At 40.8% G+C, this 24,282-nt stretch overlaps 2 protein-coding genes across 6 annotated transcripts in view; one reads left to right on the forward strand and one right to left on the reverse strand.

Annotated features, from left to right (window-relative positions):
• Positions 1–2,411: 2,411 nt before the first annotated feature.
• slc25a16 (solute carrier family 25 member 16) lies at positions 2,412–9,539 on the reverse strand. 5 transcript variants are annotated; one of them, XM_084667262.1, is made up of 11 exons: positions 9,469–9,526; positions 9,244–9,333; positions 8,673–8,807; positions 8,496–8,588; positions 8,280–8,413; positions 7,933–7,996; positions 5,961–6,082; positions 5,791–5,857; positions 5,516–5,678; positions 5,373–5,441; positions 2,412–4,944 (listed from the first exon to the last, which is right to left on the reverse strand). In XM_084667262.1, the coding sequence occupies exons 3-11, from the start codon at positions 8,767–8,769 to the stop codon at positions 4,788–4,790; spliced, it is 966 nt and encodes a 321-aa protein (XP_084523388.1). In that variant the 5' UTR covers positions 8,770–8,807; positions 9,244–9,333; positions 9,469–9,526; the 3' UTR covers positions 2,412–4,787. The 5 variants fall into 5 exon arrangements, with proteins under 5 accessions (XP_084523388.1, XP_084523389.1, XP_084523387.1 ...); XM_084667263.1 differs by having other exon boundaries at positions 9,244–9,339; positions 9,469–9,509; XM_084667261.1 differs by lacking the exon at positions 9,244–9,333 and having other exon boundaries at positions 9,469–9,539.
• A 445-nt stretch (positions 9,540–9,984) lies between these two features.
• The window catches only part of tet1 (tet methylcytosine dioxygenase 1), a 37,330-nt gene continuing 23,032 nt past the window's right edge, over positions 9,985–24,282 (forward strand). The window contains exons 1-2 of the mRNA XM_084709821.1: positions 9,985–10,284; positions 10,942–13,264. Coding sequence (XP_084565947.1) covers positions 11,138–13,264 — 2,127 coding nt within the window. The 5' untranslated portion in view covers positions 9,985–10,284; positions 10,942–11,137. The remainder of the gene's footprint in view (positions 10,285–10,941; positions 13,265–24,282) is intronic.

The raw sequence follows: 24,282 nt of genomic DNA on the forward strand, positions 1-24,282 counted from the left end.
GTTGCTTGCTTTTCTTTCTTCTTTTCACATGCACTTAGAGATTCGTCGGGGATTTTGTATTTCGAGCGAGCGAGAGACTGTGAAATGTTCATTTATGTTAGAGACAAGTGCATATCGCGCGGGCGGGCGGGGGGGGGGGGAGGTGTACGTGCTGGTTGAGGGGGTACTTCATGCGTTCTGATTGCACCCCGGGGGGGGGGGGGGGGGGGGGACCTCCTGGAAATGAGTTTCTGCAACTTGGGATGTCTGCTTTGGATCAAAGCGTCTGCTGCTAAATGAATAAATGTAAATGTAATTGAATAGAATCGAAGAATAAATCAAAACATAGGCTTCTTGAAGTTCAGCTCTATCATAGCAACACCTCAGAAACAAACTTGAACTGTCAAGGAAATAGTACAAACATGCAAGGTAATATTTGATGGTCAATTCAATTGTTTGCATCACAGTGTGGTCCTACGTAGAGTTCATTATCGGCAGGAAGCTCCCAGCCCTACAGGACACCTACCACACGTGATGACTCAGGAAATCTGGCAGAATTCTAAGAGACTGTTACCACCCATTCTTCAGTCTTTTTACCCTGTGCCTTCTAGCTGGCGTTACCAAAGCCTTCGGTCTTGCACACGCAGACTGGACTTCGGCTTCTTTCGCAGGGGCGGATCTGCCGGGGTGGCATGGGGTGTCAACTGCCACCCTAAAAAAAGCCTTGCCACCCCAGTTGGCAGCTATGAAAACAACGAAAAGTTGTGGCTCATCGGACATTTGCGAGAGCGAATTTCTAATATTCGAATGCAAGTAAATGCAGCATGAGAGGACGCCATCCACATTCCCTACACCCCCACCAAAGTTGCTTTCATTTGAACACAAGGAATACACAAGGAATAGTTTCCGCCTTAAGGCAGAAACTGACCATAGAAGGCTCCAACTCAAGTAAGCAATTGTCGGCACTGACAGCAGACCCCACCGGAGGAATGAGGTGTGAACCAATTATCCATTTATGACTAAGAATAATTAGATAAGTGCAGGGCAAAAAGAGTTGTAAGGTTACTTTTCCTGTTGAATTGAGGTTATAACTTTAACTTGTGAATGCTTTGGGAAAGCAACAACAAAGATGACCATAGTAAAGTTAGTTTGAAGTTCGATATTCAACAGTATTGTGTTATTTTAACCGGTGTTCAGCACGCGTCGACCGGCCGCTTAGCCAATGCTTTTGGCTGCCTAAACAACGCGTATGTTTAGGGACCGTCAACAAATTACAAATTTCAAAAGTCAATAGCTTTTCAAAAACATGAACTAGGAGCGTCAAAATAATGTTCAACTGTTGTTCAAGATGTATGTATTCATGCTGCACTGCCTTTATTTTGTTCATTTTCATGTTAGGCTACTAAAAATATTTTTTAATTCAAAATAAATCTTCAAATTTCAATAGCTTTTTGGTCATGTGACCTATATCCTCAAATTCATTTCAGTGTTCACTGACTGTGTTGTTGCACAGCCTTTAGTTTTTTCATTTTTATCTCACACACTTTTGCCACGGGGTGCCACCCCTCAATATCTCCTGCCACAACATGCATATGTTTCTAGATCTGCCCCCGTTTCCAAGGGTCATCAGGCTTCTGAATGGACATTGATACACTGTCGACACGCACACAAGTCACTTTACACACTGTCACTTTCAGCTACTGGGTGCAGCAATATTGAACTAATTGTAACCTACTTGTCTTTAGGTTAGTATAGGTTATAAGGTTAGTATAGGTTATTATGTGTATTAAAGGGTTAGTATACAGTATTATTATTAATATTATTTTGTATATTTAGAAGTTTTCTTATGTTTTAGCTTATCATAGGTGTAACCTATGTTCTGATTACTTATATGTCATGTTATTCCAGGTTGCTTTGCATTGTCCTAAAATTTGTTCTGTGTTGTGTTGTTCTGTGCATTTGCCATTAAAAGACTTGAACTTTCAGAATGTTTTCTAGTTTTTTCAGTCAATCCTCCTTGATGATGATGAATGAAACATCCTGTAAGATAACATTACCTTCTCTGCTAGTAGGAATGGTGGTCTCTGTGATGTTATTTTTGTTATATATTTTTTGCACATGGCCAGAAGCCTTTCTTGCTTTCAGGGTCCAATATACAAAAAAAAAGTCCTTTGCTATTAGGCTAAACAATTGAGTGCAGAAAATATGGAAAATGTGCTTCATGACTTCAAGATGACTGTCTTGTTGTTCCCATTACAGAAAAGTCAAATATTGCCACTTCTATATAGGCTCTCCAAAGTTGATAGAAGACCTTTTGCAAGATTTTGATAGCTATATTTGTCATTAAATGTGCTTTCAACAACCATTAACTAAGGTGGGTTGTACACTAGGTACGTGGTATAGTTCAGATATTCTCATTTTGTAAACATGGCTTGAATGATAGGGAAATATTTAATATAATCTTTTATAATTCAGATTTGTACAATTTATAAAAGGACAGTAGGCCAAAAATATATTTTAAAGCAAAGGGAAAAAAAACATGGTAAAACAGAAAAGCCTTTACTTTGTCAGTAGTTCCCATAAAAAAAAAAAAATCCCTTTTCAGAAAAATGAAAAACTTTCCTTCCTGCAGACATATTGACTATAACAATTCATGGTTACATGGTAAATAGACCTTGAAGTAGGATACTTCATACCCACTTTAAGGTTACAATTAGCAGCATGAAGATTTGATCTTTTTGTGTTACATCATCAATTTAGGGCCAAAGAAATAAATAGAATAAAATGTATGATGAAATATCTCTCTCAGTTAAATCAATAGCATCCACCACAACATAAACTGAAAATGCAGTTGGGTTGAGGTCCAGAAGTATCTAATTATGTTAAATTACACTTTTATGTTCATACTTTCTGAACACAAGCTTGGTTTGTATCCACTTAAACAATTGTTTTAAGATATTCAAAACAAAACAAGAACATGAAAGTACAGCAGTTGAGTATCAGTATACAAATATAAGAGGCAAAGTTGAGAGAAAGAGCGTGCAACGGTAAACATCATCTCCTTGGCACTGTGTGTCACTGTTCCAAAAATCACTGTCAAGATGATCACATACACAACGTAATGTTATGTACTTGACTGAGGTTTAAACCAAAATATCCATTTTGGTTTGTGTCAACTGCTGCTAATCTCCAGTTCTTGCCTAAATTCCCAACATTGTGGAGTGTATTCCTCTCCTTGTATGCTGTCCCCCTTTGCTGATAGAAAACCTGAACAGGAAAAGCACAGCCTATGTGGTACAGGACTAAGGAGTATGAAAGGCAACAACACTCAACTTTGCAGAGACTGATGTGCAAATGGTATCTAATATCTTTCTTTGGCAAAAAAAACCCTACTTCACCATCAAGTAAAGTACACAAGAAGACAATGAAGGAAATGTCTGTGCTACTGCTTATACACATTGCTACATACGGTCAGATGAGTGATTATATCTGTACTGACATCTAGACTTCAGTACAGTGATCCATATCCAGTTTAGATGTATGATACTGTGGCGTAAACGTGACATATTTGACGCACTACTGCCAACCAGTGGACAAATCAAATACATTCAAATTGTTCATCAATAAATAAGAAAAAGTTTGTAAGTGCAAATTCCTCCAGGTTAAATTAGTCATTATTAGACTGGAACAACTTCTTAACACTTACATCCTATTTCTGATTAACTTGTTCCTGTCTCTTCAAAAAACAAAAACAAAAAACTGTTCCATGTCACACCTTTACCTGAATGGACAATAGACTTGTAAGCTACACAACCACTGTCATAATGTACAGATGTACATAATGTACACACCATTACAGCAGAATCATCAGTTAGGCCTAATGTAAAATTACATTTCCATACCTTTTACCGCAGGACAGCTTATCTTTCCCTGACTTTCAGATCCTCCTCTCAGTTGCCTGGGAACCAAACCCCAAATCATGCTAATGACAACGTTGTATTGGCAAGAGCTGTAACCAGCCAGCCAGCAACCAGGAAACTCCCATAATGAAGAGTCGTTCACATTGCAGTAAATGTGTGACATCCTTCTACAGTTAGGCGTTAAACAAAGAAAGAGTGGATAACACACAGACATTGGCTCATCTAATAGGCATTGGACCCCAAACTTTACACCACAGTAAGACACACAATTACCTGAAATATACAATGATACCCCATGACAACATTCTTAAGGGCTACTCTTAAATGCTACTTTTGTTAAAACATCAAGATATAGTAAGCATTACATTTTAGAAAATAAGAATTCTAATGTCTAGTTATTAAACAATAGACAAGACATTGACCTTCAACATCAGTTTCATAACTGATATGAGGTAAAGGTGATTAAGCCTGGGTCAGGTCCCATTTGTCTATGACACTGCTGGGTACCTAAGGCAGATTGGCCAGTGTGATCTCTACTGCCATTAGCAGGGAGGATCCAGAGGCTGGGTAGATTACATAATCAAGTTGTGGCATTGGCCAACAACACTGTCAGGGAACACAGAACGTCTTCAAGCCACCCCCCCTGAGCAGGAAATGCCATTTCCCCTTGTATCCATGGGGACAGTTGCAGTGGTGGTTGTGTGAAGCCAAACCACAGGCTGGGCAGTTGAGAAAGATGTTTCTCAGAGAAGTGGAGTCACAAAGGCCAAACCTCCCCGGAGCAAGGACACTGGAGGTGGATAGTAGGCTGGGACCCTCAGCACAGTAGAGCTATGGGTCTGAGGAACGATGGTAAGCTGTATGGAGCTGGGGGGATGGAGGACTGGGTTAGTTGAGGTGGAGAACCTGCTTCATAAACTCGTAGGTGGTGAAGGCCACAGCCTGAGAGGGCACACAGCGGATGTAGTTGAGAGACAAGCCTCGGTAAAGCCCCTTCTTGACCCCATATTGCTGGTGCACATACTTAAGAGTCTTGATCAGAGTGCTGTTATGGAAGACAAAGAGAAAAAAAAATATTTTTGTGCAACCTCAAAATATATTTGGGAGCATTTGTGCCAGTGCAAATAATCATTATGGCGCAACCGGTTTTAATTTATTTACAAAACGCTCGCTAATTAGCCTGCATTTGATTTAGTAACACACCCAGAATGTATTGTTGTATAGATAAAGACTGTTGAACAACTATGGAGGTATTTTTTTGCACTGCTAAAGTGCTTCTCCTGGGTCAATATTTATAAGTACATATAAATGTTCATTCAGTCAGATGGTGCAGCCTTTATATTATTGTGCAAAGAAAGAGTAAACTTTGACGAATAGTTGCTGCTGACATAATACAAGTGAACAGATGATCTTAAACGGTTCCCAACTAACAAGTGTTGGATTTTGAAGTAAGGGGGAAATGGTGCCACTCACCGACATTTCTCTGAGTCAGGAAGCACTGTTCCTAACTGCATCCTCCTCCTGGCAACGTCAAGAGGGTAACTAGGAGTAGAGGGTATAGTGAGATTTACTGTTGAACCTCAAATTCAAGTCACTTGATCAATGCCTGAACTTACGATATGGTTTGAGCGATGGCCCCGGCCACGCCTCCACACAGAAGGTTGATATGGGTCTTCAGCACCAAGACCTCAGGGTTGTCTGAAGATGGCCGGCCCAGTAGCTCTGGGAACTGGGCCAGACCCAAACTCTTTAGAGTTCCAAATGTAAAGAACGAAAAGCCTGAACAACAACAACAACAAAAAAAGAGACAGGGGGGGGAATAAGAGAGACATAATCACCTTTGACTTCTGAACACTAGTTCTACGCCTGTATCCCCCAATTGCTGACTCACCTGCATATGGAGCCATGCCTATGAGGGTGGGGATCAGACCCCTGTAGAACCCAGGGATGCCCCCTTCCTGCCATTGGACAAAAGACCACACATTACATCCAGACATAATGGGTTTTCTCAAAGACGTGCAATCTAGAGGTGACATAGCCTGTCTCTAGTCATGTTGGTACCTTCAGGTATATGGTCTGAAAGGCGTTGCCAATGCCCGTATAGCGGTGATGCCCTTTCACCTGGAACGCTAGCCTGGCGCGGATCACATCGAGAGGGTAAGTGCAGATCACTGCGGTCATACCTGTGACGAACACACATGAAAGAGCACAGAGGACACAAAACATAAAATAACTGATTTACTCACATCTAATGAATTTAACATACATTTTGTCCAACACAACGTACAAATAGTGCATGTAGAAAGTACAACAGAAGGTCAAGGATCAGAAGTGTTTTTCTAGAGTAGGGATGAAATGGTTACCGGTTTTAACGATAAACTATGGTAAAATTCCAGACGGGTTAATATTACTGTTCCAAAATGATATCCTCTTTAAATCTGTTTGATTGATAAAATAAAATTCACACTTAATACTGTCCAGCATCAACCAAAGTTAGCAACAGTAGGGTAGACTGGTATGTAAGGCTGGGTGTCACCCTGCCCTCACCTCTCATATGCTAAAATCTGGAGTCTACTTGATGAGTCTCACTCCTCCTGTAGCATTGCTAGTCATATGTTGAAAAGTCTTATTGGTTGTTCTTGGGTATAAAGGGAACTATTCTGTGGATTCTTAATCTCCTGAGAGCTTCAACCTCAGCTTTGGCTTCTCCTACTCCTTCCTCACCTCTTACTTTCTCTCTTTAATTTACAATAATCCTGGTAGAGTAGGTTAGATTTAACATCTTCATTCTGTAACATGTTTGCCTTGTAATGTATTTCATCTATTTGTAATGTTATATCTATTTCATTTAACCTGAATTTGACCATTCTTGCTCTGATTTAACCCATAGAGTCAAATAACTGTAATTCCATTGGTATTGGCATTATTATTATTACGCTGTTTCTCTGGATGGCACTGGAATTTTCAGGTCCACCTCTCTTTTTTTGTAACTACTAGCAAGAAATTAAAAACAAATGTCAATCAGCATGTATACACACATGCTGTATTGCGATACACATTGAGGACGTTTATTAAAATACTGTTCATTGTTTTTACTGCTTTTGCAACCTTGGATAGAAGGTTGACACCATAGGAGACATTCTACAAAATATGTATTCTTCAATCTTCACAATAATCTATTTAGTTTTCAAAAATTAAGTACAATCATGTGGTTGAAAATGCCGCCGGAACACATAGTAATCTGAACATTCTATTCAGAAAAGTGCACATATCTCTCACAAAAATGCATGCATACAGGATGTTAGGCCAGCAGAACCTCTACTCTTTATGAAGAACTGAATAGACATACAATCAGTGCTGTTCATTGATTTGTAAAATATATACATATATTTTTTTTTATGTCAACACCTGCACATTGAATTTGTTTACATATGGTTGTATTGTTCTTGCATGCACATTGCTTTACTTGTGTTACTTTTATATGCACATTGGATTTATTTAGCATACTTAACGTTGTGTTTATTTATGGCAGGGCCACGGCCAAATAGTGCCATCTTTAAAGTTTATGCACACACAAAAAGTGCAAAATGCTGCAAAATGTATTTGTTGTTTCATAGTTTTCAACATGCATTTTGGTGAAATCATCAGTTGTTTTTGGACTTTTCCGGCATTACCTTGATAACACTGATAACCGTGATCATGTTGGTCACTCACTATCATTGTGATATGACATTTTCATACCCTTTCAACCATATTTTACAGTATTTTGGTAGTCAGAGTCAAGGAACAGTCTGTATGTACTAGCCACATAACAAAGTAACGACATCTCAGTTCCCAGGTGCCATATAAAAGGTATCAACATCAGTGTCACTTTGTTAACTTATGATTAAACAAAATTCCCATAGTGTAAGGACCATCAAGTTGATAAGTTACATTTTCCCTGTCAAGCTAGGGTGTGGCAAGTTAGTACTGTGAGAACCATATCAGGGAAGCACCAAAGTGAACAACAGCTTATCAGTGTGAGAAAGATTACCTGCCATGGATCCTGCCATGAGCCGGTGGATGTGTCCAGAGATCCCCAACTGTTTACTGAGCCACTGGAAACAACAGGTAAATACATCAGCTATTAGTAGACAAAGAGCAAAGGTCATTTGCCATCTTGGCCAATGTATGGTCAAATGTGAGAACCAGAGGCCCTAATTCTAGTCTGTTCTGCACTTTCCTCCTTTGCCTCATTGACTTACACAACATGAGTGTAGGACACAAAGTGTTTCTTTTTAACTGAAATAAATCTTACATACTGTACCTTTAACAAAGCCAAGTCATAGTCAAGTGCCACTTAACCAAAAGAGCAATGCTATTTGAAAATTGAAGATTTACCTTTTTGTAGTTGTCAAAAGCCATAAACTGAATGGCTCCATAGGGGAATATCCTAACCATCATAGCTCCATTGCCTTTGTACAGGCCCAGGTAGCCCTCTTTTTTTGGCACAGCTCGTAGTGTAGCGACCACTCCTGATAGAGGAAAATATAGATCAGTTTCTCTAGCAGATCAATCAGTAATCTTGTACTCACAGGGATCTAAAGTCTTCCTTACCAAGGTCTTTATAGTGGGGGTTATGAGCCTGTAGTAAAATCTTGACTCTGTCCAGGGGAGCAATAGTTGATTTGGCACAGCATCCTGCCACCCCTACACAAATCAGGCAGTTACATAAATTATGAGCAGAGATGATATGACCATAGCAGCAACTTAAAAATGTAAAGCAGGTCTCACCTCCAGCTACAAAGGAGCGGACCCAGTAGTAGTCTCTCTGAGAAGAGTTAGGGATCTGAGGCCGACGGGACGTGGACACTGCTGCCTCCGTTGCCATTCTCTTGATTCAGTGATAAAATGTACCTACATCTGTGTCTACACAGCAAAATATGAGGAAGAAAATGGGGATACCTAGTTAAAGTTCCAAAACCAATAAACATCAGATAAAATGGGTCGCATTAGCAGCAAGTTGTACAGAGCGCAGTCCTTACAACATCTCATTCAGGGTCGGCTCCAAGGGCAATGATATGCTGTGCTTATGTCACAGACATGTTCACTAAACATCACGACTCGAAAAGCAAATATCCAGGCAACATTAACAAACAAGTTGTCTCTCTGGTGGCTGTGTCGTGATCATTCAGTCTGTGGCAGAGCAAGATGCTGATGCAGCTGATCCAAGTCAGACGATTGCTAGATTTGATAGACAGCTGATTGTACCTGATAGCTTAACGCGAGAACAACCTTAAGATGATTGACATATTCGCTAAATTTGATCTAATTCATATTATCGAAGTCCTATTAGCCATCTTACCAAATGCAAGGTCAACAACTGTTTTACAACAAAACCGTGACTGGTTAGCTAGCTAGCTGAGCTAGCAGTCGGTGACAGCTCGGTCGCTTCCTGTATCTCCATGCATGTAAACAAATAGGATAGCCAACGACAGCAAGTTAAATTCTCGCTATTTAAGTGGGTTAGCTGCCCGTTAGCTACAGAAATAATCAGAAAAACAAAGGTTTAAACTGGGCTAATATGTACCACATGCGTTTCATGATTCCAAACCACTTTCGTGTCCTTCATGATCCGAGTCCAACAGTCGCACAAAAATGACGTGACGAATGACTGCTGTCGTGACGTCACTCCTGCTGTTAACCTGATTACCTCGGATCCGTTTTTTTTTTTATCAGATAGGGGGAATGTGAGCTGATTCGGAACTGATTCAGAACAAAATAATGAGGGCAAATTCTCACCGGCATTCACCTTCTGAAATGTATTCTGATATTTTTGGTATCAATAAAGGACTACGCACTTAAGGACCTTTTGGGGTAGCGCAGTTAATGTTTTATTAACAGTTAGGCCTAATTAACATTTTAGTCTAAACATTAGATAGGGTATATTGAGCCTTGCTTGTATAAAAATATTTTGTTAAGCATTGATTGTTTCCAAGCATATTTTGACAAGGTTTAAGATAAATAGTGTTGGAAATATGGACTCGACGATTGAAAATCCATTTCAGGTTTTTCGTGTGACACATCGCAGCCGACAACTTGGCTCGAGACCGTAGGTCGGGTCTGAGAGGGAGCGGACTATGGAGAGTGGGTTACTGCCCTGAATGGATTGACATAAGAGGGATTTACCTTTGGATGGCTGTTGCACTGCAAATGCTTATAGGCGTGTGTAACAGTATTACGATTTGATTTATAACAACATTTTGGATTGTGACAAATGAATTCGTGTTGTCACCTACACCTACTAACTCGCTGTATTTGCCGCGGAAGGGAACCAGTAAGGATCAGCCTTTTCTCAGAGGAGTGGAGTATTATTAGGAGTTCAGACCTTGCAACTGTCTTTCTGGTATGTGACAAATGTTAGCTGCCTTTTAAATAAACGCGTTAATAATACCATACAAACAGAAAATCACACATTTCCGGATTGCATTTAAAGCCACCCATGCCACGAGTGTCGGCTCCCTTTGGTATTACGGTCAAGTGCAAAGAGTAGGCCCTAATAGTCAGCGAATGCTTATTACATTGTCATTATTCGCCCGTCGAAATGTATCTTTGGCTATAGGCTATTAGCTGACAGAGTAACCGACCTCCTGTCATTATGTCTACACCATTGGCTTAAGTTAGAGATGGGGTAGACATTAATATTTAATAGTGTTCACAAGCCAATTTTATTTGGCGAACCATAAAAAAATATATTTTCTTAACATTAGCGTACCTGTTGCCGAAGGATTTGACATAACAGGTTGTTGTTTTTTAGATAGGTGTTTTGTGTTGGTTGAGTTTACTTTACTAGGTTACCTAAATTAAACGGCCCAAAGCCAATCCCTTCCCTTAAAGAAACACGTTGCCTATAGCTGTCTATACTGAGGAAAAGAAGAAGGAAGTACATATTGGCTGTATCAGCAATTTTACATGTGATATTAATCTAGTTCCCATATAAACCAATATCATATTTTAATTGTCATAATTACATAGTTTTTAATTAAAATTATCCTTCTAATAGGTAGCTCCGGATCCTTGTACAGCTGTTTCAGTATGAGGAGCCAACTCTGGCTGTGTTGGACTAGATCTTGAAAAGGAACAGAGAATAAGGGAGAAGAGAGCAAGAAAAGTAAATGCTGTGTACCAAGATTTAAAGAAAATAATTTCACTGGTTCCCATGCCCGCGGCTTCTCAGCATCACTCCCTTACCCTAAGCAATGCCTCCTACTCCCAAGCCCCCTAAGAGACAGACACCACAGAGGAAGAAGGATCACAAGGTGGTTGCTACCACTGGCAAGCGACAAACAAGCAATTCAAATAAACCTACTGGTAGAGCCAGTGAAAGGCTTCAAAAAACAACAGAGGAGCCCCAGAGGTCCATTGCCAGGACCCAACTCAATCCAGCCAGAAGCCCACGGGGTAGAGGTGTCAGTGGGCCATCTAGGGTGTCCCCCAGCAATGTCCACTATGCCCTAGGTGTAACAGGATCGGTGAGACTTACACGGCAGTGTAATACACCTGACCATCTTGGTGTGTTTGAAGACCCCTTAGGGCGTAGGAAGTCCCCACGAGGCACAGGGATTTCTTTTGTAACCGACTACCCACCCAAACCTAACAGGGGATGCAGAACAACCAGGGGTAGGGCAGGACGGGAAACTGGGGTACAGAGAGCAAAGACCAGGCAAGAACCTGGAGATGATCATAGAGTTGATGCCGGTAAGGTTGATCCCAAGGAGGAGTTAATCAGCCTTAGTGCAGGCAACCCTGGCACTTTGTCTTCCAAGCTCAGTAGCCTTCATCCGGCTGATCAAGAGAGGACAGAAGTTAATACTCCTGTCAATATCAACACACTGCAAGTGTCTGTCACCCATAATGGAGACAAAGCTAGTGATGAGCGACTGGTGGCAAACCATGTCAGCCAAGCAGAGGTAGAAAACTCAAGAGACAGGTTTGATCTTAAATACCCAGAAAGTGAGTTGGAAGTAATCTGCCAGAATCCTAAGAACAACTTTTCTGAGCTCAGTGATAAACCCAGTGTAGATCATGAGAAGATCTCCAATGGCCAAGGTGCTAACGACCATAACTTGGGGGATAACCATAGTGACTCTGCCAGCGGTGTTAAGCAGGAGTCAGTGGTTCTTCCGGGCGACGGCTGCTTATTTAACCTGGTACATGACCCAAGAGAGATGAAGGAACAAGTCAATAATGAGGAGGAACTCGGAGAGGAAAAAGTGGAAGAGGAAAAACTCAAACCAGAAAGAAGAGGGGAAAGAGTAATAAAGAGTATTGGCAAAAAGTCAGGACAGCAAGAAGATGAGGGGAGCAAAGAAAATCAAGAGAAAGCAGAGAAAAGTGAGGCAGAAGAAAAACAGGGGGAAAGAGAAATGGTCACAAATCCTAAAGACTCCTATTCTTCTTCGTCAATGTCTGAACCTCCAGACCAGTCTCTGTCAAGGAAGGTTCGAATGATAGAGTTTTCTGTCAAAGCCTTACCTGTCTTTGACCCAGCTACCTCAGATCCTACCAAAGCCTTGACCACAGCAGAGTCACATGACCACAATAAACCAATTCAGCCCCACCAGGGAGCCACATTTTGTGATGCAGTGTCTCTCTCAGCCTTTCATGAAGACTCACAGACCAGCCTCAAACTGGTGCTTCATGGGATTCCAAATGCCACCTCTACCATTGAGTCCACCCAGCCTCTGTGTTTAAACCCAGATGAACCGGCACAGCCCCAGAACCAGAATGATGAGAGCCCTTTTTCTCAGGAGAATGGACAGCCTCTCAGACCCGTGGAGGAAGAGACCAAAGACAACAGGGCATCTCCGCAGACTTCCAATCCCTCCAATCCCAAGAACCAGAAAGAATCGTTTTCATCATCAGGCCTCTACCCAAACACACAGGTGTTCTCTGCTGCCTCTGAGCCAAACACTGACATTTATACCACTGTTTTGGTGACAGACCAGGGTACAGTGCCAAAGATCCTCCCTTTTCCTGTCGAGAGCAGGCTTTCTTTCTCTTGCAGCTCAGAGAGCACGCAGTCCTCCCTTTCTTTTGATACTGAGTCAGAGCCAGGGTTTGGGGACCCTGGCCCCCCCAGCTGGAGTGCTGGAGGACAAGAGGGGGCTCTGCCACTCCCTTGGCCCGCCCGGCAGCCTCAGAGAAAAGAAAGAAAGAAAAGGAGCCGATGTGGGACCTGTGAGCCCTGCCTGAGGAAGATGAACTGTGGTCAGTGCAGCTGCTGCCTAAACCGCATGACCGGCCACCAGATCTGTAAGATGAGGAAATGTATGGACCTACGCAAGAGGAGAACCTCGTCGCTACTCTCTCCTTCGTCTACGCAGGTGAGGCATGTCACAGCAATACATGAAGATACAGATTCATTTTGGGGGACCAAATAGGGTTTTTCACTAGCAAGAACTGTGTAAGATTCTTGATACATTCAATTAGACAGGACAGGAATAATTGATTGGACAAGGGTGTTGAATGTGTAATGTTAGGGTTGCTAATGTCTATGCTTCACACACCAGGTGGATGCTTAGTGCCTGAGGAGACCCAATAGTTAAAACAGATGCTTTCACTCTCATTTGTCTAAGCATTTCCTCTCAAACTTAGTAGGGTATTGTGTAGAGCTTTGTTTTGTTTTTTTGTACTTCTCTTTTTCATACCTTGGAATGTATGGCTACCTGAGTCTGCGTACAAATTTGACTGTGTGAATGCATACATAGTACCTGGGCAGAATCTGTGTGAGGATGCCCTCTGTCATGAGGGAAAGCAATGTCACATGAGCTGGCAGCAGAGTAGCACGTGGCCGCAGTGTGTGTGTACGTGTATGTATGTGTGTTTGTGAGTATGTGTGTGTGTGTGTGTGGTCGAGCGCATGCCTGTGTTTGTATTCCAGAGGAGGGGGAAATCTAATCAGATGAGCGGCACATGGTCATAGTATTTGTGTATAACACACATCATCATTGTCTTGAGACAAATGAACTCAAGACCCTCACTTTTCTCTTACACCTGAGCCTCTGCATGGCGTTGTGATCGGTAAACAGAATTTCAGTGTTTTACTTGGGTTTTGGTAATAGATAGTGTAAGTTGGCGGGGGGGTGTCTTTGTGCGTGCATACGTGTGTGTATGTGTGTGTGTGCAGGTATTGTTGTTCTTCTGCAGCAGATTAAGGTCCAATTACATAACCTGCAGTATTAACAGTGCAGTGACCTGTCTGTGCTATTTCCGACATGCAGACAGTGATTCAAGAGAGGGTTTAGAGGAATGAGATTGTTTGACTGAGATTTGTATAAACTTCATTTGGAATGCTGATGACTAAAATGTAGGTCAGTCTTATGTCTGCTGAAGTCAGACATTTGTGATCTATTTCAAGAGTCACATTGAGCGGACAGTGGGTGATATCTGGACTGTGCTACTGGAGGCCTAGTCTGTGTAAGTGTGACAATATGTGGTCATGACCTCTGTTTGCTCTTGCTCTCTCTCTCTGACACTCTCGCTGTTACACTATCTCTCTTTCATTCCCTTACTCTCTATCTCTCTTTCTGTCAGTTTTTCTCTCTTTAAGGTAGGGGAAGTAGATTGAAATAATATGAAGGAATGGCCGGGTCAATTATAAATAAAGCAACACATTGTCGCATGGCTAGTCCAGTCGCCTAACAAGGGTTTGCAGGCAGTTAAAGCCCGAGAGCCTGAGACATTGCACTGAAAGGACAATGTTGCGCCTTTAGCTCACTGTTCATGGTCATTCGCATGGGATTCTGGTATATATGAGAGGCCCTGTAGGCCATAATCCAAACTCACCTCACACACACCATTGAAGACCCTTTGCCTCTCACAAACACTACCGAAATACACTCACATTCACCACTGAACACTTCTCATGATGTGTACTAGTGAAAATGCAACCCCACACAATATGACAACTGAAAACCCCTCATACTCATGAGTGAGAACCTCTCCTATACCACAGTGAACACCTCTCACACTCACAACTGAAAATGTAACCTCTCACATGCACAACTGAAAATTTAACCTCTCACATTCACAACTAAAAATGTAACCTCTCACACGCACAGCTGATATGTAACCTCTTGCACATTTAGCAGATACTCTTATCCAAAGCGACTTACAGTAAGTTCAGGGACATTCCCCTGAGGCAAGTAGGGTGAAGTGCCTTTCCCAAGGATACAACGTAATTTTGCATGGCCTGGAATCGAACCAGCAACCTTCTGAGTAATAGCCCGATTCCCTTACGTTCCCTTACATTTCCACATTTTATGATGCTTATGTTTGCAATTTAAGTTTACTTTAATGTACATTTAACAATACTAACATGTCAGCCCTGTAAATTTGTTTCCTGAGGGTTGGCTGACTACCCCAATGAAAATGACGTTGGGGGAGGAGTTAAACAGCTATTGATCCCACCCATTACCTGACTGTGGGAAGTGTGAAGAAGTCTTTCAATGGGATTTTCTCTGCTAGTTGATTTAAGAAGCTGCACTATTTCAATGTATGACAAATAGTTTGAAAGTTTACAATCTAAACTTTCAGAATCTGTAAAAAACTGAAAAATTACCTCAACCTATTTGAGGATCAATATACAATACTGTCACATATTGTATTATACCTTCTATTAAGTGTGAATAAATACTATACATATTGCATTTTCAGTTGTATGTGTGAGAGGTTACATTTTCAGTTGTGTGTGAGAGGTTCTCAATCATGAGTATGCGAGGGTTTCAGTTGTCATCGTTTGAGGTTGCATTTACTGTAGTATACATGAGAGGTGTTCAGTAGTGAATGTGAGTATATTTCAGTAGTGTTTGTGAGAGACAAAAGGTTTTCAATGGTATGTCTGAGAGATGGCCTACATGACCCCTCATATACTGGGGTTCTAATCTCCCTCGTTACAGTGGTGCTGTGACCAGGATCATAGCTCCTGGTAATCTGTGAATGCTGTGGAGTTTAAGGAGAAGGTCAAAGGAGGGTGTGTGTTGCTTGGCTAGTCTGGTAGCCTAGCAAAGGCTTGCAGGCAACTGAAGGACAAGCAGGAAGCACAAATCCCCACCCACCACCTACGGTCTTCTTCAGGGATCACAATGAATCTTGCTTAGAGACTTGTTGCTCTTGTTGGTTAGTAGTAACTGATTTAAACTGTTGTATTCGCTGCAAAATATTCTATTTTAGTTAATCTTATTTTTATTTTATTTTACTGTTGCTTGTTTTTCTATAGGTACACTTGCACTTTCAACAGATTCATGTTGTTTAATTGTAATTTGCTTAACTACATGCTCTTATGGTTCTTCCCTTTGGCACTTATTTTTTAGTTGTTCACAATGTGTGCTTCTTGTTTTGGCTACCCGCAATGCTTTGGGGCTATCTTGTTGTTATTATCAGTGACCTATGCACTTTGTAAAGTTCCCTCTTGGAAGTCGCTTTGGATAAAAGCGTCTGCTAAATGAATAAATGTAAATGTAACCCTCCCCGAGATGTTGGGACCACCACTTACTCACTGAAATAGCGGCGTTGCGTGTAGAGATTATAGTGTTTGTGCGTGGTCTTGCACGTGGGATGTTGGGGTTCTAAACTCCCTCTTTACAAATGTAATAAGGCTTTGCGAGTGCATTATATCACAAATCTTGAATTTCCATGTGAGGGTGTGTGTTTGTGGTTCTGTGTGTTTTTGGTTTGCACAACATGCTAACCTCAAGCTGTTGTTCATCTCCAAATGAGGCTTGTAGTTATACGGTACAGGTGGAGTCAGTTTTACTCCATAGAGCACTGACCTGTGTTTGTTTAGGGTTTAGGGTTAGTTTCATGCTCTGTGTGTGTATGTGCATGTGTGCATGTGCATGCATGTGTTTATGTGCTTGTGTAAATATAAAAAAATGGAAGTCTCGACGAAACAGACAACTCCCAGGACATCAAGTGACACAAGGTGGATTTGAAAGTTTTCATTCCTTGACTGATCCACTTTATTCCTATCATACTACATCTTGGATAATATATTATTGCTATAAATTAATACATAAGTTATGGATTTCGGCTTAGCCATGCAGTTGGAAAATGGATGTGTGTTAAATGATTCTTGCGTGGTTTGCTTTCCATGGCAGGAAGAGGGGCTTTCATTTTCACACGTCTGGTTTTGATCAGGTCTGAGAGCCCCTCCCCTCACCATGCAACACCTTCTGGGGACAAGGCTGAGATTGGGCCCTGAAACACAGGCGCACATTTGTATGATTACGTTTGGGGGAACCTGTAATTCAGTCCCTTTTAAAATCCTGTTTTCCCTTACTCGTACCTTCACTCTAAACCTAGCCCCTAAACCTAACCCAAAAATTATCCCTAACTTCTATGCCCATCCCTTCATGGTATTCTTAGCCTAACACTAATGTAAACCCAACTCCCCTAAAACTCCTTAAAAATGGCACTTCTGAGGACCAAAAGAATATCCTCAAAAGTTGGTGAAACATTGGTTTCTTATCAGTGTAAGGAATGACTAAGGAGGCACAAAGACAACTCAAGCAGGTATGTACCTGAGTGGTGTAAAATACGGTAATTTAACCAACCACACATCCATTTAAAATGTGTAAATTATTTTTAAATTTCAAAATGAATGAAATAAAAAACTGCACTATGTTAGTGTAACTGAACACAATATTGCTGATATGCAGTATGTGTCCCATGTGATAGGCCATATCTTTGGTTTTGGGGAAGTTGTATTCTACTTCTGGTCAGCTCACAGTTGGTTAATACAAAGCTCATTTGTGATTAAGTTTGAATTTGTTAAGTGTACATGGCACTATAGGCTATGATATAGTGCCAAAGGTAAATTTTAGAAATTCAACCCTATACTTTATACCAACTCTTGTGTAAAAGAGGTAAGCGTGAAAAATCCCAAGTTGGAAACATGGTGGTGAAGCTATTGAAGTCATGTGACCGTGGAGTAGTTTGTTTATAGCCGTTAACTTTTTACTTCTGCCAATTGCATATGCGCTTAAAAATTATATCAGTTTATTTGTGAAGATTATCTTGCTGAACAAAACGTCTCAGTATCATAAACATTTGTGTGCCACAGAGCTTATTTTCTGCAATAATCCAAAATCGAATGGAAAACTTGAGTTTTTGTCAAGGGAACCAGGCGGGTTTGCCTGTAAAAACTCTTTACAGAACTTAGGGTTAGGGTCAGTGGCAATTTTAGAATTTTTTTATGGGTGCTCAAGCACCCCTAAAGTTCAGTCCTAAAAATAATCATAAAAAAAAAAATATATTGTTTATTGTCATTCGATGCTGGTAGGTCATGAAGAAAGGGACATCCTTAGTTTTTTCATTAATTCAATATGTATTATGTATTAATTGTTATCCAGTGAAATTAGGGATTTATATTAGGAAGGGGGTTTAGCACTTTTGCAAGGCACTGTATTCATGTCACATTCTCAAAGGTCTGATCCTAGAATCACCCTTTGTTAGGGTTACTGCAAATGAAATTAAAGTTGATTAATTATTGTTATCATATGAGAAACAAAGGCACACAATATGAAAGATATAGGGTGAATAGGCTACATGAAGAATAGGCCTACATGGAGAAAAGTAAAAGGAGCTGCTGGAAGTTAACATGCTTTGAAACTTAAATCACTGAAAAGAATATGTGAAAATGTATTAATCTGCAGATGAGTCATCATTCTGTGGCCTCATTCAGCTACTGCAGCTCTCCCAGACTTCCCTTCTCATGGGCTCTTTGCAGCAGATTGTTTCAGCTGAGATAACAAGCGTGTCAGAAAACGGCCACCGATGGGGAGAACGTGAGCTGTGCTAGGGAGGGAAGATGGCCCCTAATACTTGGTGGCTGTTGTTTGCATTGGCACAGCTGGTGTACAACACAAACAGAGCAAAGCAGATAGTGGCAAACCTGTGTGTGAGCTTAAATGCATCAGAGGACATTATCAAGCCAGAAAAAACATAGCTATTGCATAGGATTTGAAAATGATGCCAAATAATCTTGTTTGGAATGCAAGTTTATAGGTTTAAGAGTTCCCATATTGTGTGTGCTTAGCTAAGCCACAATTAAAATGTCTATACTATCATAGGTTCTTAAACATCTTATGTGTTTCCTTCTTCCACTTGTCAGACACTAAGATTGACGACTGGCTGTGATGGTCTGGTTACCATGGCTACCTCCATTGTCTGGGTTTGACCTTTGACCTGTCTGAATGGTTAAGTCTATCCAATAAAGCATTGTAAGGTTTCTAATTAAGCAATAAGCCCAAGAGGCCGTGGTTTACGCTGATTTTAGAACAGGTAAGGGGGTTTTCGGCACACCGTGAAGACTCGCGGGGCTTATTGCTTTTCTAAAACTGTTACTACAAATATTTGATATGGTTTCATCAATAAAAATAATTAGAAACAAAATAGTTTAATAATAAACCGTCATTCTTCCGCTACTACAAAGTATAGTTCCTACATAAATCGTTGCCACGCAACAGCCAGATGGACATCTTTGCCGTCTTTTTCAATTTGAAATATTCGATGCGCAGTAATATGGAATATTAAAGAATGTTATAAGGACAACCTGTGAGGTTATGCTGGATTTTACAACGGCATGGAACGCGATATAGCCAATCACAATCAAGGATGGGAACAACCAGTTTTAGAATAGGGATTAACCAACATACCATGAGAGTAGGTAGTACTATATTAACCTTCTCAACAATAATCTATATGTAATATCCATATGATTTATTTCTCTAAAACATCGTCTTAAGGGTCTATTTTAAGGAATTCAACTACTGCATTATAATATTACAATATTCTGGCTTCGGTCTCTGTGAAGTCTTTGTTTCCTCTGTTTGTGGTCTGTCTCCCCCTAATGCATGTCAGGATATCCTGGACAAATAACAGAAACCTTCTTATGAACCCCTCCCCCCTTTAGTCCCCCTCCCACCTTCTTCCACAGTCGTCTTTGACCTAACTTGATGATTGCTCTAAAAAGCTATATAGTGAACTCAAGTCAGCCATATCTAATCTGTGTCTGAAGGTTTTATTGTCAGTTTCAAGAGACAAACTAGTATTTACACCACTGAAGGTTTAACAACACTCACATTGGGACAAATAATATATATTTTTAGACCATCATATATTACTAGTGCACAGTGCCCATGATGCAATCGGTGATTAAGATGCCAGTGAAACACACAGATACAGATTACTAGAACTATAGACAGACACTAGTGCACAGTGCACATGATAGAATCGGTGGCACACACACAGATTCCTGGAAATATAGATAGGGCACAATGCCCGCAAAGATGTCTGCAACACAGATTTCTGGAATTATAGATAGATAGTGCAGTGCCTGTGATGCATCTGATGATAACAGTTCTCAGTGGCTTCTCAGATCACAATTGAAATTCTCTGTCATCTCTGAAGTACTTCCTGAGTACTCTGGATAAGAGCGTCTGCTAAATGACTAAATGTACTTGTTCAACCTCCACATCATCTATTCTATTCACCTATGCACATCATAAAAGCAATTTCTCATTATTTTAAACAAATTACCAATGCTCTACATTTGCACAAATGATTTTGTAGCGTAAGGGGTGTTTGCTATGTTTATATTAACGTTTTTATTTTTTCCTTTGTGCCATGCTATGCTTGTATTTTCTGTATCGCATTATCATAAACAAGACAACAACTGACCGAGAAGACTACATTTGTACGAACATTGTTCCTGTCACTCTTTATCCTACATGCCTTAAGAAACCTACATGGAGGCTAAAGTGGTAGGAATAGTGCCCATGTCCATGATGCGTGATTATAATGAAGTTGATTTGTCCCTATCTTAGTCATAGTCTTAGTCATAGTCATGTTCGCTGATTGGACCGGTAAAAAGTTGATTTGAAAAGTCAGACTAATATGCCGAAAGCCCAGACGAAGTACAACATTTTTTAATTTTAACAATGGAGGCACCTATTGGATAAATGTGTTACTCTACCAAACAATATTGGGATGGTTTTCAGGCATTTTTTATTTTGTTTTGAGCATTCCTTGGGCTGAAAAATCTTGAAAAAAATCTTGGGCTGAAAAATCTTGCTGGACCTAGAAACCCTGTCTTGTTAGCAACAGTTTTGGAATTGTTGAGCTGAAGACAACATTTGTTTAACCAGTAGTGCAGTCAGAGAATGTCTAATATGGGGAGAACTGCCACTCTCTGTAAAGTTCCGGGTTCTGATCTGGTTGCAGTTCCACTCTGGTTCTATGTAAGGGTGCTCACCAGTGAGTGCAGAATAAATGGAGGTCTATGGATACCCCTCAGGATATAATTTTTGTCTAGTAATTTGAATGTTGCATTCAAAAGAGGAGGCAAAGAAAATACTCACTGCTGGGTGCAGATTTTTTTCAAGTTGCTTTTTGTTCTAAAAAGCCTTTTAAAATGTCAATGATGTCATAAAATCAGCATCCATTAGCATAGCAAGGACATAAGTACTTGTTCATTCAACTTTCGAGATTTCTCAACAACAAATTAGGCGAAAGACACCAATTTAGCCGTCTCGCTCCATAGACTCCCATTCATTTTGCACTCATTGCCTCATGCCGGCGATCACCCCCAGTGGAACTCTGGTGGAACGGCAACCAAATTCGGTATAATGGGGAGTGGACAGGCTCTCCGTAGACAGGCTCTGGTGCAGTTCAGTCAACTCAACATGGCCAAAAGTTGAGAAGCATTTCTGAAATGAAGAAATGCTTATCCAAACATGGTCAATTGCGGCACTGCACTCCGTTGGATTATAAAAAGGACAACTGCAAAATATGAACTTTGCAGAGTGCCCCGTTCTCTAGATAAACGTGGGATACTCAACTCCATCTGTGCAATATTGATTATGAGGATGCAGAAGATTGCTTGCAATGTTTTGGTAGATTGATTGCAAAATTTGCGTTAAAGTTATGTGCAGTAATTTTATGCCGTGAATGGGGCTGTTGGAAGGCTCTACTGCAGTTGGCACGGTATAGTCAAAATCCATATCTTAGGCCAAATTCATACCGGTATATTTATATTATACCGCCCACCCCTACAGAGAACCAATATAATGAATTTTTATCAACATAACATAAGCAATGGATATTATAGGAAGTAACAGACAAATGAAGGCTACATAATCATTTGTATGAATGTCGGCTATCACAGCTTTGGCAATTTGACTAGAATAGATGATGTGGAGGTTGAACAAAACTTCCGAGATGACAGAGAATTTCAATTGTGATCTGTGAAATATAGGTACCAAAACCACTGAGAACTGTCATCACCAGCTGCATCACGGGAACTGCACTATCTAGAAATCTGTGTGTGTCACAGACATCATCGCGGGCATTGTGCACTATCTATAATTCCAGCAAGCTGTGTGTGTATTCCACCATTTTTATCACGGGCACTATGCACTGCCTATAATTCAAGTAATCTGTATTTGTGTGTTTCACTGACATCTTAATCACCAACTGCATCACAGGCACTGTGCACTAGTGCAAAAAATGCACAAAGATAGACACACAGAGATTCCTGGCATTATTAAAGAGATTCTATGTAAAATAAAATAGTGATATGTTCTGGACAATTGACAAGACAATAAAAAGGGAGTGTTTAGACAACAGATACAGGCTAGTACATAGATTTTATTCGGTGATCATATGGGACCATGTCCCCTAGTTAAAACGTGTGGGCAGGCTGGCTCATGTGCTCAAGGACAAGTACAAACTAGGGCTTGCAACAACGAATCGATTAAATAGTTTAAAATCGATTATTAAAAGCGTTGGCAACTAATTTCTTTATCGATTTGTTGTGTCGTGAAGTTAGTTACATATTTGACATTTGTCTCACATTCGGAAGACGTAAGGCCGGTCCTTCCTATAGGCGACATAGGCAGCTGCCTAGGGCGGCATAAAGAGAGGGGCGGCATTTTCCCAAGAGCATTCATTAATTAACCCTCCCGCACTACCAGTAAAGGGCCCGGGTTGTGATTGGGGGGGGCAGCACCCCGATTTGTGTACCCTTGAAATTGGGTAACCCTGACAGTGGTGGCTCTGGAGTTTAGAATTAAAGGTGATGTAAAGCAAATTCCATGATTTGCTTCTCAGTATATTATATACATGTGAAATGAGTTGCTGAAAGCATGTGCAAAGCGCAAAAACTTTGTTGCACTGAAATGTGGAGTTACACCGTTGAACAGTTTCTCACCCGTTTTCAACTCAGGTTTTGAATAGGTGGGGCAAAACCTAACCTATCTACCTCACAGCGACCTATCTACGTCAGATCACAGACGGTTTATATAACCTGCATTCTGTTACTCAGCTGGTATGATGCAAAGACAAAGTAATTAACACATAAAACACTCAGAGAAAGCAGGCAAGTCTGTTCTGATATCTGCAATTGATTTAGCTAGTTGTTGCTGTTGTTGCTAAATTCAATAAATTAGAGGGGGCGGAGCTTCAGCTCCTTCAGGTGACACGCCCCCCCCCCAATATCAAGCAGAGAAGACAGCTGATTTTCTCACGATTTCAAAGCCTAATTTAACATACTTTTTTTTTCATCTTAATTTGGATGGGTAGTTAACAACACATTCTTCTGTGGTGTGATGAACTTAAAACTCATTTTCAGTTCTGCTTTACAGCCACTTTGATACATCTTCAATCTCTGCATTTGATCCATTCATCCATAGATTGAGAACAGTATATATATTTTAGTTTTAAGAAGGGCAGTAGTAGGGCAGGGGTAGTCAGTAGTAACTAGAGCTGCAGGCCTTGGGAGAGCAGGAGCACTGCTCAATGCTCAATGCTTTGGATGCGGCCCATAATACATACAGCTAATTTATGTGGCTGGGTCTGAGCCCAGGGGGTGGACAGTTACATCAAGTAGGAAAGGGGCGGTAACAAACAGACTCTCCTATGCTCATGTAAACACGGGTCTTGGATCAACAACAGTGACTCAAATCCTTGGTTATTAACTGGTAATGGCAGCATAACAGGTGAGTTTGGACCAGTTCCTGCTGTCAGAGCATCCAACTGATTTGAGACACAAGAGATGCAACCGAACTGATGCCCTACCACACTTCCGTTTTCTAGACACTCTGAGGGTCGGCATGTGCTGCTATAGCAGCCTTTGGGTCTCCTTGACTCGAACCATCAAAATACTGTAGAGCTAGTGTATGATCCTTGATCTTCCAATGTACTTTCTGTGTGCACTATACATCATTTGGATAAAAGCTCCAAATGAATAACATGCAATAGGACAAGTTTTGTACCACTTGTTTTGAGAGAATAGAAATGGTCTGCACCCAAGGAAGCTTAGAAAAAGCACATTTGCCATTTA

Source organism: Hypomesus nipponensis, chromosome 11, assembly GCF_054491055.1.
Source record: "Hypomesus nipponensis isolate SF chromosome 11, ASM5449105v1, whole genome shotgun sequence".
Lineage (NCBI taxonomy): Eukaryota > Metazoa > Chordata > Actinopteri > Osmeriformes > Osmeridae > Hypomesus > Hypomesus nipponensis.

Excerpts from the sequence above, each read along its gene's own strand:
- slc25a16 (XM_084667261.1), bottom strand. The coding sequence starts at position 8,769 with ATGGCAACGGAGGCAGCAGTGTCCACGTCCCGTCGGCCTCAGATCCCT. Across the intron at positions 7,997-8,279 it reads CTTTTGACAACTACAAAAAG|TGGCTCAGTAAACAGTTGGG; the intron begins GTAAATCTTCAA and ends TGTTGTTTCCAG. Across the intron at positions 5,679-5,790 it reads AGGCATGGCTCCATATGCAG|GCTTTTCGTTCTTTACATTT; the intron begins GTGAGTCAGCAA and ends GTTGTTGTTCAG.